Source organism: Ursus arctos, unplaced genomic scaffold (genome assembly GCF_023065955.2).
Source record: "Ursus arctos isolate Adak ecotype North America unplaced genomic scaffold, UrsArc2.0 scaffold_28, whole genome shotgun sequence".
NCBI classification, from domain to species: domain Eukaryota; kingdom Metazoa; phylum Chordata; class Mammalia; order Carnivora; family Ursidae; genus Ursus; species Ursus arctos.
In genome coordinates this window covers 10,582,490-10,600,985 of record NW_026622963.1, presented here as the reverse complement: position 1 = coordinate 10,600,985, position 18,496 = coordinate 10,582,490, and the positions used below count along the sequence as shown (strand labels likewise).

The following is an 18,496-nucleotide window of genomic DNA, read 5'->3' as shown; positions in this document are numbered from 1 at the left end:
GCGGGAGGTCAGGCACGCGGGGGTGAGGAACATGGCGTTAGAGAGCCGAGGATTTCATTCCAGCCCTGCCCCTTGAGGTGTGACCTTTCTGAGCCTCAGTCTTCTCTCTAAAATGGGGATAAATGATTACCCCTCCTGTGCCTGTTGAGGACCAGGTGCCCCCCTGAGCCCACTTCCTTCTGGTACTCCCATCGTCTCCTGGACTGGCGACAGGCCCAGCCATCAGGGGCATCTCTGAGAGACGTTCCAAGGGGGGAGATTAGATGAGGTGGTCCTGTGAGCTGGTCTGTGTGAGACTCAGAGACATGGGAAAGGGGAGGTGGGTCCGCAAGGGAGCAAGCAGCCAGCTGCCGCCTGCCAGCCCGGGACCCTTCAGAAAGGGGGAGGGGGTCCTGCATCTGACTGACAAACTGGCCGAGGCCCACACACGTCCCCCACTATGAGGAGAAGCAGGACACCCCTCCCCAGCCCCACCCCAAAGCCTAATGGCCCCTCTGACGGAGAGCGTTGGTCCTGGGCACAACGCAATCAGCGTGTGTTGAAAGAACCACCAAATGAAACTCAGACCCTATCCCGAGAGCAGATGGGTGGGGACGAAGAGAAAGAGCAGGCACCGGGAGCTTTTGTAGGATGGGAGCCTAGATGCCCATCTTTGCCCTGCCCACGGCCCACACCTGGGGCCCCTCTGGAGGTAGGGGTGACGGCCAGGGCCCCCATGGGGCCGCTAAGGAGCGGTGACCCCTTAAGCAGGAGGACCTGCATCACAAGGGGCAGAAACCAGACCAAGGGAGTGAAGTGCCCTCTCCGCCCTGAGCTACTGGGACCCATCGGGGGTGTTGGTGATGCCCGAGTCTGTGATGTGTGAGGTCAGAGCTGCTCGAGGCGAGGGCAAGTGAGTCTTGGGAACGGGCTGCAGAGTGGGACCATTAGCTGGGGCCATGTCTGCTGGAGGGACATGCTAGGTGAGAGGCTGGGCAGAGTCCGGGCCTCCATCTTCTGTCTTCACCCCCATAGCAGTAACTCTTCTCAGCAGACCACTGGGCAGAGCTCAGCCAGCGCCCCGGACGTGTGCTAATAGCATCCAGGCTCCCGCCCCCGGCTGAGGCCCTGTCTCTGGGCATCTGCCGCCCATCTGAGGCCCGGCTGAGCTCTTCCAGGGCCAGATACTCAGACAGGAGCCTGTCCCTCCAACTGCTGACAGCCCTGAGGCAGGAGAGGTGTTGTAGGGACCGGAGCCAGCTGTGAAACCACAGCCCTCGGGATACCTGGCCCTGCTGCGTGGCCTCGGGCAGACTCTCCCTTTCTGGACCTCTGGGTAGGATATTCAGTCCCCAAGGTCAGCCGCAACCTGTGAGCTCAAGCCCCTTGAGAATAGGACAGGGGCTCTCTCTGTCCAGAGAGAGCCAGCTGCTGGTCTGGGGCCAAACGGCAAAGTGGGCTGGGCCTGGAAGCGGGTGAAGAGGCAGCCCAGCCTGCCCAAGCTCCCTGGCACCTAGAAACCGCTTTCCCAAGCTGGCGTGAAGTCCCGGGGCTCTCCCAGGATGAGAGCAGCGACTCTGCTCCACCCCCGGTTTCCATCTTCCACCCCCTTGCTCTAGCCCCACCCTACCAAAAATAAACCCAGACCACCCCATCTTGTACCAGCCAGACCCACCCAGCCCCTCCAGAGCCAATTGAGTCACTGCTCCAAGCTGCTCCTTTTTTAACCGTCTGAGTCACCGGCTGTGGCTAGGGCTCCATGACACATGCCCCAGGCTACGGCCACGCCACAGCCTCCAACAGCACAACTGAGGGAGGGGTCTGGATAGAGGCTGGCAGCATGTGTGAGGCCGCAGCCTCTGCTGGTAACACCTCCAAGCCAGGGGCTCCTACCCCCTGGCAAGCCAGAGCCCAGACCTGTCCCCGGCGGCCCTGACACCACCTTGCCTCACCTGCCCAGGGTAGTTTTTCAGGGATCTTGGTGACAAAGCCCATCTGCGTCAGCCCTGCCCCCACAGCATTTCTTTGCCTCCAAACTGGTCTGGGCCTCCCACCCTGGGCCGGAGGGTCTCCAGGCCCTGGGCCCTGCAGGGATGGGAATGGGCCAGGCCACAGAGATACCTAATTCCTGCCCCTCCTCACTGGCTGCAACTCGGACTCCGACCCCTCTGCCCAGAGCACCGTGAAGACTTTCTGTGGCACAGAGGCCTCCCCCTCAGGTCTCTGACAGCTTCCTCTATCCCCTCTCCTCACAGGGTCAACCAAGCCCCTGGCTGTTCCCAGGGCTGTCTCTCTGTCTCTGGCCGCCCCGTGTCTCTGACCCTGCTCTGTTCCCTTCTTCTACCCAGTCCCCGTGGCAACCCCAAGTGCTGTCTCTACATCCGGCACGTCACACACAGGTCTTCCCTGGCCTTCCCAGCAGACACAACACACCCTCACCTCCACCCGTTCCCATAAGGCACTCTGGGCCCCAGGGACCAATCCTGAGAGAAATTTTCCATCCCCTCACCCAAGTCCGTTCCCCCCCGCCCCCCCACCCTGAAGCACAGGCTACATCCTGTCATCCTGTCATCCTGTCTAGGGGATGTCAAGATCCCACAGGCACTTCCTTGGAGGCTGAGACAGGGGGGCAGGGGGCCTGGGAATGGCCCCACCCCCAGCCCCTGCCTGAGCGGGGCCTGCACAGCCTCAACCCCAGCCATCTCCTGTCTGTGGCCGTGGCCTCCAGCTATAAATAGGGGCTCTGACTCTATTTGCTTTAAAAACAAGCACCAGATTCTGTCACCATAGGCCCAGAAAAGCACTCCCTGGCTCGGGCAGTCTCCCACCCCACCCCAGCCATGGCCCGGCTCTCCCCTCCCCCCACCTGCCTGGGCACTGGAGTCCTGGAGGGAGAGGAGGACTGAAGAGAAGCCTGGAGGTGAGACGAGGTGGGGGAGAGCGGGAGCAAGCTTCCAGACGCAGCCCCTGCTAGATGGGCCCATGTGGGTCAGCTAGAGCGTGCAGCTGCCCCTCGTGCTCCCCACTTCCGTCTCCCTTCACCAAGCGCTGCCAGTCTTGTTCCTGAAACGCCGAAGTTCACAGAGAGAGGTGACAGTAGTTCAGGTCCCCAAGCCACAGTTGAGTGTCTTTGCACCCCAAATGCAGAGAAGGAAATTTGGGCTGTGGAGAAGGGTGGGGGAAGACTTCCTTCCTGAAGGAGCAGGAAAGCATTCTGCAGGCAGAAAAGAGGAGCTGGCCTGAGCAAAGGCTGGGAGCGGGGCACCTGTCAGGTGCAGACGGAAAACAGCCCAAGGCCTAGTGACATGTGGGCTGTTCACAGGAGGTGAACAGGAAAGCCTGGCAGGGCTGTAACAGGGTAAGCCGGCACCTTCAGGGCCACACTAGGGTGGGGAAATGGGAGCCATTGAAGCCTTTCAGACAAGGGAGGATGACAGAGTGACCTCCCGTTTGGGTTAACAGTGGTTGCTATTAGCGAAACAGGGCAGGAAATTCATTAAGCCAAGCAGGGGATGGGGACCATGTGCCTTGTGGGACGGCGCAGGGGAGCAAGAGGGGGGAGATGAATTTGAAAGAGAATTTAGGGGCAGGATGGCTGGAACATGGGGAGGGAGGACGGAGAATGTTCAAAATGACTTTCAGATGTCTACCCAGCCATGGGTGGGTGGTGAGGCCCCTTCTGGAAGGCAAGCAGGTGTGGGGAGAGATGGCACTGAGTCTGGCTTGAGATAGGTGGGCTGGGGTTTGGCGGTCCCTCTGGGTGTTTCTGGTGCAGCCCCGGAGCATTGGTGCTGGAGACAGAGATGTGGGTGCCAAGGTGAAGAGCCGGTGCCTGAGGCCAGGCGAGAAGAGGTGGCCTGGAGAGAGCACAGCGGCGGGGCACAGCGGCGGGGCACAGCAGCGGGGCACAGCTCGGTCATGCTGACCGTCCGGGGGGGTCCGCAGGCCTGGAAGGTGGGGAGTGGTAGGCGGGAACCTATTCCTGGAGGAGTTGGGCCTGCCCATGGGGAGAGGTCTCAGGCTAGGGATGTCTGGGGGACCTGGTTAGCACAGGGGCCACTAGCAAGGGCTCTGGGGTTTCCTGGTCCACCCTGGCAGGCCACGCCCTCTTGCAGGCATCCCACCCACGCTGGAAGCTTGTTACTCGGCCTATGGTCAGTGATAGAAAATCCCTCCCAGGGGCCAAGGGCCACCACCGTTTGATTCCTGTATTCCTTTACGTTTATGGGCCTCCTGGACGGCCAATGCCCTGCGCAGGGGATATGGGCCCTCCGTCCTGTCCTCAGGAGCCTCAGTCTGGCTCCACTGTACCCACTGTAGTGACCACAGCCCTCCACCAGCCACTTCCTGAGGAGCTGGGCTGGGCAAGCCTGGTTTGCTTCAGTCTCCCCAGCCAAGTCCCCTTTGCACGGATGGGAAAACTGAAGCCAAAGAGAGCACAGCAGCATGTGGCGGGGGGGGGGGGGGGGGGGGGCTCTGTCCCAAGCTTCTGCTTCCCCCAGTCTCCTGGATAGGGGACTGCCGTCTGTGAGATGATCCCACCTCCCTTCCCTATATTCCAGATGGACGAACTAAGGCAGAGGTAGTGTGGCTTCCCCAAAGCACAGACTCCTGAGTGCAAGCTGGGCCAAATCGTCCAGGCCTGCGTCCAGACCAGTCCGCCAAGCCCCATCCCAGCTCACACACTCACTGTCTCCAAGCCCAGCCTGCCAGGCTGGGGGAAGCCCCAAGTCACCTCCCCAAGGGCCCTGCCCTTAGCGGTTTCTCATCCCAGAGCTAAGGGAGAGCTCAGAGATGAGCAACAGGCTTCCGCCCGCTTCCTGGCTCTGGATTCAGCCCCACAGCGTCCCCGCCCCCCCCCCCACCACGGGGCAAGCTTCTCACCCCACCCCGTGCCCCTCTGCCCTCTTCCCTGATCTCTAAGACCCCAGTGGGCAGGACCAGCATTTATTACTGGCTGTAGGAACGTGCCATCCTTAGCCAGCCCTGAAGAAGGTCCCTCCCTGATTCAGCCAGCCCCAGAACCAGACTGGTCCAGCCACACCAGGAGAGGCCAGCAGCCAAACCAGCAGCGGAAAGCAGATGCTCTCCCCTTCCTTCCTCACTCCCCTCCCCCCGCCCCCTAGGGAGCCCCTGAGGACAAGAAGGGAAAAAGTGTGTCTCCCGGGCAAGGGGCCAGCTCTCACACCCTCCTCCTGCTGGAGCCAGTGGCAGATGCCCCACTTCCGATTCACACACGCAACAACAACCCCTTGACTGCTTCTGTGTGCCTGCGCCCCTCCCCGAGACCACAGTACCCAGCCCAGAGCCGCAGCCCAGGGGCTCGAGTCCAGCCCCGCGCTGTGCCTCTTGAGGCCTTAGCACAGGGAGTGTCCTCTGCGAGCCTCATGGCCTCACCTGTACCCTGGCAGCCACCTCATAGAGACCCTGTTGGGGGAAGGGGCTGCTGAGCAGGCCCAGTGCCGGGTGAGGAGGGTCTCTCGCTCTGTTTCTTCTCTGCCGGATCCCCTACCTCAGCCTGGGCCCACTAAGACGAGGGTCCCCCAATCCCTACCACCTCCCAGGGCCAGGAAAGCCAGGGAAAGGGGCCATGGAGGAGGGCCTGGAAATCCACCCATCGCCCTGCACGAGGAGGAAAATTATAAGGCAAGGAAAAGCCTCTCAGAATTGCTCCACACCGCAGCAGCCCCACCCCTCGGCGCCTCGGGCCAGGGGAGCAGCAGGCCTTCCACAAAGACTCCATTGAGGCCCTGCTTCCTCCCCGCCCCTGCCCTCCAGCCTGGGTGGACTCTGAGCCGCTTCGGGAGCAAACCTCTCATTTGACCTCCTGCTTCCTCTGTACCACACATGGCCCCAAGGTTGGGACACGTGGCTGGGAGCCCAGGGTACCAGTCCTTTTAGGTAATCACTTTTTAGAGGGGGTCCCTAAGTTGGAAATGTCCCCCTGTGTAGGCCCCTCAGCTTCGGTGGCCTCCAGGCTTTGGGTTAGAGGACCGGTTGCTGAGGCCAGTGACGAGGGTCAGGATTCAGCCAATAGCTGAGGAACCTTGTACCATCCTGGCTTCCTTGGTCTCGCAAGAACCAAAAAGGTAACCGAACTCTCGAGGGCCCTGAGAGTGAGTCTTATGGCTCAAGAGTTCCTGGAGTGAAGAGAAACGGGCCCACGTCCACACCAGCTGAGGTCTCCCTGGAGCTGGGATGGGGAGGCTGGCTGCCCATGAGTGCAGAGCCTGACATCGGCTCCCTACTGGGAAGCTGCTGTCTGCCAAGAGGAAGGGCTCCCTTTCTAAGTTCTGCGTGACTTTGAACTAAACTACTTTTGTTCCTGTGGCCGTGGCTTGTGGGGCAAGAGAGGAGCAGCGGGCCTCCAGGATGGCCCTGGGTTGTGGACTCGCAGGCTGGGGCCAGGGAGGTAGGAGAGTGAGGCTGTGCTGGTGTGCGAGCCTCTCCCCGGCAGTCGCCCCGGCAGGTGGTAAGCATCTAGGCTCGGCTCTTGGGACCCTGTTGTCCCCACCATGAGCAGGTTATGTTGTCCGTTTGGTCTGACCTAAAGTCTATCTCTCTAACCTCCCCCTTGTTACCTTCGGAGGTAACAGGCTGGGGGAAGGTGACAGCTCAGTGGACAGGGCTGAGCCTTGGGATGCGCTGAGGGGCTGATACCGGAGTAGGCACGGTGTGCAGCACGGCCAGGGAGGGTCATGTCCAGTATCTAGAGCCAGACTGGACCCCCGCACCACATAGCCGCCTGCCCCGCACCCACCGCAGTACGCTGTGACAGACCTGCACTCAGATACATTCATGGCTATGTGCCACCCACCATGGCCACGCACAGTCTTCGGTGCTCTGTGCGACTGGGTTCCCATGCCAGCTCCTGACACTGCTCTCCCAGCTCGGAAAAGGGAGCGCGCACTGTGGGGAGCGTCAGCCCCATTGGCCTGGGGTCTGTGGCTGTGGTTCTCGATAAGTTTCCACCCCTCCCAGCCTCCTCCGAAGTTCCCTGCCTTGGGGGCAGAAAGCTGGTAAAGGAAAAGCTCATCCCTTGGAGGCACAAGGGGACAGGATCTGGCCAGAGTTCTGGAGGGCCTGGGTGACCTCAGGGAGGGCCCAGCTGCTGGCGCAGGGCACCTGGCCCAGGCCTGCCCTCACACGGGGCCACCCACATACACAGCCACAGGGGAGACAGAGAGCCCATCCCTGCCTTGGCCATCCTAGAGCACTCCCCCATGGCCCCCCTCAGACTTCACAGGAGAAGGGCTCTCCCAGCCTCACCCCTGCCTGCCTAGGACATGGATCTCAAACAGGATCTGCCGCCCTGCTGCCCTACCCCAAGGAGCTTCGCTTGAGAGCAGAACCCCTCTCCTGCCCAGCTGTCTGGCCGTGGCCCCTCCTCGCCTTCCACACTCAGGTCCACGACAGCAGGCTTGCCGCCAACATCAAGCCTTCTGGGTCTCTCTTGGTTTCTCCTCCTTCATCTCCTTTGTCAGGTCTCTGTCTGGACCTCTGAGTTCAGTTTTTGTGGAGGAGGGGGGGTCTTCATTTCTCACTCTTGGTTTTAACGTCTTTCCCAGGCTTTCTGCCTCCCCCAGGTAGTTCTTCTTTCCAGGGCTCTGTTACTGTGCTAATGAACGAGTGAGTGAGTCTGGAGCCCTCTTCTCTCACCTCCTGCTCCAGCTCAGGACCACTGGGTATACCACCCCAGTATACACGTGTCCAGGTCTCCCACTGCCCCCCTTTGCCCCTGGGCCCTGCCCCACCCCCCAAGGCCATTCTGCCCAGCAGCTCTGACTCCCAAACTTCCTCCCTTATAAAGGCAGGCGGCAGCAGACACCCAGGAACGCCCATGACGCATGCTGACTGTGGGGCCGCCTGGCTGCCCCCAGGCAACCAGGAATGTGGCGGGAACAGGGCACACAGGAATTGATTGCCTGGGAGTAGTGTGGGGTGGAGGTGCCTGCATGAGCGCGGCTCATTCAGGTGGCTGGGCCAAGAACTGCAGGCTTTCTGCTTCTCTGTCAAGTTGCTTCTCCTCTGGAGCCTCAGTTTGTCTGTCTGGAAACCCCACTGAACCCTAAAGCTGCAGAGAACTTTGATACAAGGAACCCATTACCCAAGGATGGGAGGCAAGAGGCCCCAGGCCTAGCTCTCTAGCCTATCCTGGGGCAGGGGTGGTGCTCCCAGTGACAGCCAGGATAAGGAAGGCCGGGAGGCAGAGATAAGGCAGCAAATGGCCAAGACCCAGACAAAGGAGATAAGGGGCAGAGACTTGGAGAAAGACTGTGTGGCTAGCCCCAGGCGTCGTGAGGACTCAGAAGGATCAGGGTCTGCAGCCAACCCCACCCCTGGTGACGAGAAAAGGGACGCATGTTTGAGACCCTGCCGCTGGTCAGCCCAGGAGAGCACGGTGGGAGCCTGATGGGCAGAGATACTCCCCACAAGGTGACCCATTGTCCCAAGCCACTGATGGAGAAGAGTAGAGCATCGTGGGGGAAGTAAGCCTCACGCGTGGGGGCCCCCGGGGGCAGGATTCAGGTCCCCATTCATACACACACTAGGAGTGCCCCCAGGGAGACAGGAGATGCCGGCACAACCTGGGCCCTGCAGAGGGGGGCTTGTGGGGACATTGCGGGGGACACGCTTCATCTCGCCGCCTGAGAAGAGGCTTGGCGGGCAAGGGCATAGGCTCTTTTCTGCGCCCCCTCGTCTCAGGAAGAGGGATGGAGCCACTCGGCCTCAGCCCTGTCCGTGGTCAGGAAAGGCGGGAAGCTGCGGGATGCTTCACCTTCGGCAAACCTCTGCGGTGGCCAGGCGCCGGGCAGGAGGGGCGGGCACCCTCCAGGAACACACGGCCCCTTTCACCGAGCCAGGCCCAGCCAAGTCACGGCGGGCGGCACCGAGGGGCAGGACAGGCCTGGGCACAATCACGGCTCTGTCCTGGCGGCTCCCAGCCCACACGCACACACATGCACAAACACACAGCCTTATGCAAACCCAAAACACACCCCCGAGCAGCCACCCACACACTTGAACACACACGCAAACGGACATCTACGTAGTCCCGGACACCCACCCACCGACCGTCTCTCAGGTGCAGAAACCCAGACATGAGGCATTCTTTCGGCCCCTCCCACTCACCCCAGACCCCTTCCTTGCCGCTCCTGCCCCCCACGCTGAACTGAACGCCTGGCACCACCCAGACAGCCCACACCATTAACCCTCTGCATACCCCTATCTGAAAGCAGACTCCGGGACCAGAAAGGGACCTTCGGGACTAATCCCCACAAACAGAAGGGGGAGGGACTGGGAAGGATGGCCCATTTTACAAAGTGGGGGGGGGGGGGGCGGAATCAGACTGGGCCCCTTCTCCTGGCGCAAAAGGCGGCCCACATAGCTGCTACAGGCCTGAGCTGGTGTTTGGATGAATCATGGATCTTCTTGACCCAGGAGAGTCAAGGGCAAGTCTCCAAGCAGTGATGATGCCTTCTTTCCTCCCCTCCACTGCCTTGGGACCCCAGTCAGGCCACTGAGGCTGGCTTGGCTCCTGCTACTTTTCCTTCTCCTCCTCTGTCTTCAGCTTCTCCAGAGCCTGTGCACCCCTGCTGCCAGTCTCTCACCTGGCCTTGCTGCCCTGTGAAAGTACCCAGGCCCCTCCCTCTCTCCTCTCTACCACCCTCACCTCCTCCAGGAAGCCTTCTGGAACTAACTCCTAACTCACTTCTTTTATTCTGCACTGGCTCCCCATTCACAGCCTCTCCCACGATCTCCCAGGACAGGGATGCTGGGTCCTTGCAACTGCGGCCCATCAGAAGGGGCAACAGAAGGAGACCACAAGGTGGGGGGAAAGGCGCTGTCAGAGTTTCCAAAACCCTGGCCAGCAAGGCCTCCGAGGCCTCTGTTGGGGCGAGGGGGCTGCCGGGCCCGCGCACAAGGCAGCTTGTGTGAGTGCTTCCCTGCCCAGCCCCACAGGAAACTGCAGGGCCCGGCCCCTCAATGGGCTCATTCAGACCCCAGCTCTCTGGAAAGTACCTCTACTTCCTGCCACCCTCCCACTCCGGCCTGGATAGCGAGGCTAAACAGGCTGCCCCTCTCCTCCTGGGGGGGGGCGGCAGGGGGGCTAGAGGCAGGTGGTTCAGTGGGCAGCGCTGGCCATCTAGTTCACTTCCTGTCTGGGCACCCGACCATGCCCGCACCCACCTTTAACCAAAGGGAGTGTGATTGGGTGTGTGAGCTCCCTCCCCCGCAGCGGAGGGAGACGGCCCCCTCCCCCGCTAAATAGGTAACTGTTGAGCAACGGGCTTTCTGGGGGAGAGAGAACCCTCATCTGTAGCCTTTTCCTCTTCCATGGTATAGATACTCCCCCGGGGCAACATCACCCGGCTTGCAAAATTCCTGCAGATTTAACAATCAGCTCTTGCCAGCTGCCGCAGTGATTCCTGCGGCGCCACGGCCCCCTCACTTCTGTGCTGGGGTGCTGCTTTTTGTTCTTAAGAATCAATGCCCTTGGGGGCGCCTGGGTGGTTCAGTCTTTGGGTGTCTGCCTTGGGCTCAGGTTGTGATCTCTGGGTCCTGGGGTCGAGCCCCACAGGGGGCTCGCTGGATAGTGGGGCGTCTGCTTCTCCCTCTGCCCCTTTTCCCCACTCATTTCTTTTCTCTCTCTCTCAAATAAATAAATAAAATCTTAAAAAAAAATAATATCCTTGCGGATGAGGTGGCGGCCTCGTCAGTTCTCCCTGGCGCCAAGGTCTGCTGGCTCTGCAGGGCCCTACCCACCCAGACGGTTTTGGAGCTCTCGCTTGATTCCTTTAGCCCCTCAGACAAGGTTCTGGCGGCCGGCAAGTGCTGGCAAGAGGGGATAACTGCAGAGATTTCGGCTCAGCCTGAGAGGAAGAGCATTATCTTTCTTGGACATCCCTGCGGACTCCTCCAGCGGCTGGTGCCACCACTCAGGTCAGGGACCAGCACGTGTGTGGCTGGTGCCAGATCATCCCCGTCAAGGCCAGCCTTGACTCCCGCACACAGGGCTTAAGGGAAGCCCCGCCGAGATGAATAGCCTTTTTAAACCATTTCTATCTCCCCCCACCCCGCCCCACCCTTCCCTAGCCCGGGACCTCTGGGGAACAGAGCCAAAGTTATGCTTGGCCCTAATTTCTGCAAAAGAAGTAAACCAGAAATTGTTGCAGCTGGTTGGAGGTCAAGGGAGGGTAATTTTGGGAAACGGTCTGGAGGAGGTGGCAGCTTAAAAAGAAGAGGTATCCCATATGGGACCCAAGGGGCCCCGCACAATGACCACCAGCCTTGGGGAACCCCAGATATGGCCTGCTCAGGCCATATGGACTTGGGCCCTCTGGTCTGCTCAGCAAAACTTTAGCCCTCCCAGGCCCTGTCTTTAGCCATAGACCCAGGCTCAGAAAGTCAGCTGTAGTCATCAGTGGCTCCCCAGCCATGGTGGAGACAATAGGGCCGGATCTGACCGCTCACAAGGGACTAACAATAGCTCTGCAGGAGGAAGCAATATGGGGTGATGCAGGAAGTTTGGGCCCATTTGGGGTCCAGCACTGCACGTGGTCTCCATCTGGCCTCAGAGCCTTTGCTCCTTGGTGGACTCAGTCCGACGCCTGCCACCCCCACCCCCAAAGCCATCTGGGAGCGCGGCCCAAGAGAGAAGTGGGGATGGGGGGCTGCCTGTCTGAGCACCACCGCCAGGCCCCAGCCCACCCACAGTGGGAGGGCACGGCGTGGAAAGCGTTGCCTAAGAACCAAAGCGTAGGGCATTTAGGAGAAGGAATTTGAGCAGGGATCAGTGTGGGGTAGGGATAGTTCTCCTGGAACTCCATTTCCGGGGGCTATGACCATCAAGCCAGGTGACGCAGGCAAGGATGGTTTTCCTTTAGGCCCGAGAGGGACCAGACCCGGGATGGGGAATCCTGTAGGGCCCAGGGGAGGAGAGTCAGAGCTGGCAGGGCCCTCCCAGCCCCAGGAACCTCTGAGGAGGAAACATGAGTTGCTTGGAATGGGTCTGGCCTTCTTTGGAGCCAAGGTCTGGGCTGGACACAAGATGAGGCTGTGCCTTCTGGCACCAGGACCAAGCAGGTGACGGGCCACACAGAACCACAAAGCTGCGCCAGCATGAACTCCCTCCCCACAGCCTAGGCAGCCTCTGCAGCCCCTCTTCGCCTCCAGGCCAGAGTCTGCACTTTGACCCCAGCTCCCTCTCTCACACAGCCTCCTTCTTCGGTGAGAACCACCTGGAGGTGCCCGTGGCCACAGCTCTGACCGACATAGACCTCCAGCTCCAGTTCTCCACGTCCCAGCCTGAAGCCCTGCTTCTCCTGGCAGCAGGCCAGGCTGACCACCTCCTCCTGCAGCTCCACTCTGGATACCTACAGGTCAGTGACATCTCCCTGCCGGCCTCCTCCTCTAGCTCCGGATGGCCCCCAACCAGCTGTGTGACCTCATGGGAGTCACTTTCTCCCCAGGGTCTCTAGGTCTCCGCTGTGCGGTGAACAACAGCATTGCCAAAAGTGTGACTCCCTCGTGGACTGGCTGTGCCCTGCAGCCTTCCACCCACACTTCCCACCGCAATCCCTGGCTGGCCCGTCCCTCACTGCGGGCCTGCCGTCCCACGGTCCCGGCCAGGTGGCAGCCTCTGGTCTCTCGCAGCCAGGCCCTCGCTCACCACATGCCCTGGGCCTGGCCCTCCCCCGTTCCTGACTACCCTGGCCCTGCCCCGCCCCCATCTCCCCAGCCCTGCAGCGTCCCCATCTCAACGTGTCCCCCGGCACTCCCCTGGGCTGGGTGCCCTCTCTGGGATTCAGGAGCCCAGTGAACCCCCCTGCCAAGCACCAGTCACCCTGCCGTGCCATTGTCTGTTCATGATGGAAACAGCCAGTACTGCCAAAGCTTCTCCATTTTCCTGTTTCATTCTGCCAGGCACCACAAGCTTTATTAGCAAGGCGTCCTCTGACTTTCTCTCTTGAGGCTTCCCCTTCTCTATGAAGAGCTTGAGAACCCGAGGTCTTAGTCCAAATTTGGGAAAGCCATCTGCTTCCACAGCCCAGTGGGGAGAGGACTAGGACTGGTCATCAGTCAGCCCACCTGCTGCTGCCATTGCTTCTCACTGCCACAAGGCGTCACTGTGGAGCGAAGGCCGGGTACAGCCGGGCAACGCCACTCTCCCTTTGTGCCCCATAGGGGGATGCCTCCACCCTGTGGGGGTGCTCCGTACTTGGACTCCCGCAGCCACAGTTCTTAGTGCTCTGCTCTTCCAGTTCCCATACTCTGCCACCACCCATTCTACCATCCAGTCGTGAGAACATGGCCCCAGAGCCAGTTCTGGTGCCAATGTCGTAGGGACGGAACTGTGTTCTCCTCTCCCCAAGGATCCCTCACCCGAGATCCAGGAGCTTTTCTTTACGTAACCTTCAGCACAGAGAGCACCTGGAATTGGGCTCCCCATCCCTGAGCAGTGAGCCTGGCTGCCTCAGTGGCCCCAGGGCGTTCAGGGGATTCCCAGGTGCCCATTATCCCAGGGGTGAGTCATCTGGATACCAAGGTGATTTTCTGGTGGCTCTCCCGCATAGGAAAGTTGGGGAGAGTAAAAAATGCAGACTGAATTTCTAGGAAAGCGTCTTGCTATATGCCAGTTCTCTGATTCCCATCAGGGACCCCAGAGCCCATCTAGACCTGACTCAGAGATCACTTCGGTGAGTGTTTGGGGGATGAGTAGAGGTGGCAGGAAGGAGACAGGGGTGGCCTGAGAAGCCCCCGTCCCGGGACCTCCGCTCTGGGGACTCCGCTGTGGCAGACCAGCTGTGTTCTTACAGTAGAAGCAGATGAACTCAAAGCGCTGCCCCTCTCCCATTCCTCCACCTCTCCCCAGGTCAGACTCACGCTGGGCCAGGAGGAGCTGAGGCTGCAGACGCCGGCTGACACGCTGCTGAGCAACTCCGCCCCCCACACCGTGCAGCTGACCATTTCAGACAGCGAGGCCTTGCTGTCCGTCGATGGGCTCCTGAACGCCTCAGCCCCCGTCCTCGGAGCTCCCCTGGAGGTCCCCTATGGGATCTTCCTGGGGGGCACCGGGAGCTTTAGCCTGTCCTACCTGAGGGGAGCTAGCCGGCCCCTGAGGGGTTGCCTCCACGCTGCCACCCTCAATGGCCGCAACCTGCTCCGACCACTGACCCCAGGCGTGCACGAGGGCTGCGCTGAAGAGTTTTCTGCTGATGACAACGTGGCTCTGGGCTTCTCTGGGCCCCACTCGCTGGCGGCCTTCCCTGCCTGGAGCACTCGGGAGGAAGGCACCCTGGAGTTTATACTCACCACTCGGAGCCAACAGGCGCCCCTGGCCTTCCAGGCAGGGGGCCGGCAGGGGGATTTCATCTACGTGGACATATTTGAGGGCCATCTGCGGGCTGTGGTGGAGAAGGGCCAGGGCACGGTATTGCTCCACAACAGCGTGCCTGTGGCCGATGGGCAACCCCATGAAGTCAGCGTCCACGTGGATGCTCACCAGCTGGAAATCTCCGTGGACCAGTACCCCACACGGACTTCCAACCGTGGGGTCCTCAGCTATCTGGACCCACGCGGCAGTCTCCTCCTGGGGGGGCTGGATGCCGAGGCCTCTCGCCATCTCCAGGAGCACCGCCTGGGCCTGGCCCAGGGGGCCATCAACGCCTCCCTGCTAGGCTGCATGGAGGACCTCAGCATCAACGGCCAGAGGCAGGGACTCCGGGAAGCCTTGCTGACGCGCGGCATGGGGGCTGGCTGCCGGCTGGAGGAAGATGAGTATGAGGAGGACCCCTACGGCCCGTATGAAGCTTTCTCCACCCTGGCGCCCGAGGCTTGGCCGGCCGTGGAGCTGCCTGAGCCCTGCGTGCCTGAGGCGGGGCTGCCTCCTATCTTTGCCAATTTCACCCAACTGCTGACCGTCAGCCCGCTGGTGGTGGCCGAGGGTGGCACGGCCTGGCTCGAGTGGCGGCATGTGCAGCCCACGCTGGACCTGAGCGAGGCCGAGCTGCGCAAATCCCAGGTGCTGTTCAGCGTGAGCCGCGGGGCACGGCACGGTGAGCTCGAGCTAGACATCCCCGGTGCCCAGGCACGGAAAATGTTCACCCTCCTGGACGTGGTGAACCGCAAGGCCCGCTTCGTCCACGATGGCTCTGAGGACACCTCCGACCAGCTGATGCTGGAGGTGTCTGTGACTGCCAGGGGGCCTGTGCCCTCCTGCCTTCGGAGGGGCCAAACCTACATTCTGCCCATCCAGATAAACCCCGTCAATGACCCACCCCATATCATCTTCCCACATGGCAGCCTCATGGTGATCCTGGAACACACACAGAAGCCGCTGGGGCCCGAGGTTTTCCAGGCTTATGACCCAGACTCCGCCTGCGAAGGCCTCACCTTCCAGCTCCTTGGCACCCCCACCGGCCTCCCCGTGGAGCGCCGAGACCAGCCGGGGGAGCCAGCAACTGAGTTCTCCTGCCGGGAGCTGGAGGCGGGCAGCCTCGTCTACGTCCACCGAAGTGGGCCCGCCCAGGACCTGACGTTCCGGGTCAGTGACGGGCTGCAGGCCAGCCCTCCCGCCACGCTGAAGGTGGTGGCCGTCCGGCCCACCATTCAGATCCGCCACAACACAGGGCTGCGCCTGGCCCAGGGCTCCGCTGCACCTGTCTTGCCCGCCAACCTGTCAGTGGAGACCAATGCCGTGGGGCAGGATGTGAGCGTGCTGTTCCGAGTCACCGAGGCCCTGAAGTTTGGGGAGCTGCAGAAGCAGGGGGCAGGCGGGGCCGAGGGTGCTGAGTGGCGGGCCACACAGGCATTCCACCAGCGGGATGTGGAGCAGGGCCGCGTGAGATACCTGAGCACTGACCCACAGCATCGCACAGAGGACGCCATGGAGAACCTGGCCCTGGAGATCCAGGTGGGCCAGGAGACCCTGAGCAATCTGTCCTTCCCAGTGACAATCCAGAGAGCCACGGTGTGGCTGCTGCGGCTGGAGCCACTGAACACTCAGAACACCCAGCAGGAGGCGCTCACCACCGCCCACCTGGAGGCCACCCTGGAGGAGGAGGAGGCAGGCCCCAGCCCCACCACCTTCCACTATGAGGTGGTTCAGGCCCCCAGGAAGGGCAATCTTCGGCTACAGGGCACACGGCTGTCAGACGGGCAGGGCTTCACCCAGGATGACCTGCAAGCCGGTCGGGTGACCTATGGGGCCACAGCACGCACCTCAGAGACAGTCGAAGACACCTTCCGCTTCCGTGTCACAGCTCCGCCGCACTTCTCCCCGCTCTACACCTTCTCCATCCACATTGGTGGTGACCCAGATGCTCCCGTGCTCACCAACATCCTCCTCTCAGTGCCCGAGGGTGGTGAGGGCATCCTCTCGGCTGACCACCTCTTCGTCAAGAGTCTCAACAGTGCCAGCTACCTGTATGAGGTCATGGAGCGGCCCCGCCATGGGAGGTTGGTTTGGAGGGGGTCACAGGACAAGGCCACTGTGGTGACATCCTTCACCAACGACGACCTGCTGCAGGGCCGGCTGGTATACCAGCATGACAACTCCGAGACCACAGAAGATGACATCCCCTTTGTGGCGACCCGCCAGAGTGACGGCAGCGGTGGCATGGCCTGGGAGGAGGTGCGAGGTGTCTTCCGCGTGGCCATCCAGCCCGTAAACGACCACGCTCCTGTGCAGACCATCAGTCGCGTCTTCCACGTGGCCCGGGGTGGGCGGCGGCTGCTGACAACAGACGATGTGGCCTTTAGTGACGCCGACTCGGGCTTTGCTGACACTCAGCTGGTACTGACCCGCAAGGACCTTCTCTTCGGCAGTATCGTGGCTGTGGATGAGCCCACGCGGCCCATCTACCGCTTCACCCAGGAGGACCTCAGGAAGAGGCGAGTCCTGTTTGTGCACTCGGGGGCCGACCGCGGCTGGATCCAGCTGCAGGTGTCCGATGGGCAGCACCAGGCCACAGCGCTGCTCGAGGTGCAGGCCTCGGAGCCCTACCTCCATGTGGCCAATGGCTCCAGCCTCGTGGTCCCTCAAGGAGGCCAGGGCACCATCGACACCGCTGTGCTCCACCTGGACACCAACCTGGACATCCGCAGTGGGGATGAGGTCCGCTACCGTGTCACAGCCGGCCCACACTGGGGGCAGCTGCTCCGGGCCGGCCAGCCAGCCACGGCCTTCTCCCAACAGGACCTGCTGGACGGGGCTATTCTCTACAGCCACAATGGCAGCCTCAGCCCTCGAGACACCCTGGCCTTCTCTGTGGAGGCAGGGCCTGTGCACACAGAGGCCACCCTGCATGTCACCATTGCCCTGGAGGGGCCACTGGCCCCACTGCATCTGGTCCAGCACAAGAAGATCTACGTCTTCCAGGGGGAGGCGGTTGAGATCAGAAAGGATCAGCTGGAGGTAAAGGGCCGGGGAGCGCGCAGAGGCGATAGGCCAGATGAAGGGGGCCCTTCCAGCGAGCCTTCATGCCCGGTGTGGTTGGATGTTGGGGGATGCGCCTGTGGTGACTCCTGGGTTGGGTGTATGTCCGCGCCTTGGGTACGCACCTGTACGCATGCACGGGGGCATGCCTGCGAGTTTCTGGGGGAGTTTGCATGTCTGCCCGTGAGTTATGCGTGCCTCCGCATGTCAGGTGCACACACGTACATGCTGTGCTAACCGTGCAGATTCCTGGGCCCCACCCAGGCCATGGAATCTCTGAAGTGGAGCCTGAGAATCTGCATTCTAATAATAAGTTCCCTGGGGAATTTTCATGGGTGCAGACTTTGAGGACCGGAAGCCTTGGAGACAGATTTGTTTGATCTCCAGGCTCCCATGTCCTCAGCTCTTTTCCCAGACCCCAGACCAGGCCTCAGGACCTGGAGAGAGTGGCTGACCATCCAGGAACCTCACAGAGCAGCCACAGGCCTTCCAGCAGGCCTACTAACCCACTGTGTGACCTCAGGCCGGTCCTTGCCCTCTCTGCCACACTGCCAATTTCTGAGCCCTCTGTGGTTCCAGCTGTCTGGATTTGGGGGCAGACTGTGATTAAACATGTCTGGCATCAGAAAGGCTTTGCCCTGAAGGAGGCAGCATTTGAGCCAGGTTTTGAAGAGCCTGCGGTTTCAGTTGCAGGGAATGAGGGGACAGTATTCCAGGCAGAGAGAACAGAATTCGGGAATACAGACAGTATTCCAGGCAAAGGCACGGGATCAGGAATGTGAGTTGGGGGTGACATGTAGCCTTTTGTAGCCGGACCATCAGGTGAGAGAGCACGCAGTGGCCCTTGGGCGGGACCTGGGTCTTCCCGCTCCATAAAGCCTGTAGTCCGTGGCGTCTGCCCCTCTCAGAAGGATGGCGCGCCCTCTGGTGGTGAAGAGTATCAACAGCGGGGGCAGGGGCTCCCTCTGTGTATGCGTGTGTGCGTGCGTGTTACAAGGGTGTGTTACGTGTGAGATGTACGTGTGTGTCTGTGCCCACACATCAGTGTGTGGTGATATTGTACTTCTGTGTCACCGA

General features: G+C 61.2%; 1 protein-coding gene across 2 annotated transcripts in view; it reads left to right on the top strand.

Moving 5' to 3' along the window:
• Positions 1–18,496, top strand: part of CSPG4 (chondroitin sulfate proteoglycan 4) — a 42,970-nt gene that overhangs the window by 7,302 nt on the left and 17,172 nt on the right. For both annotated transcript variants that reach the window (XM_057303814.1, XM_026478572.4), the window contains exons 2-3: positions 12,199–12,362; positions 13,856–17,398. In XM_057303814.1, the coding sequence (XP_057159797.1) occupies positions 12,199–12,362; positions 13,856–17,398 (3,707 nt within the window). The remainder of the gene's footprint in view (positions 1–12,198; positions 12,363–13,855; positions 17,399–18,496) is intronic.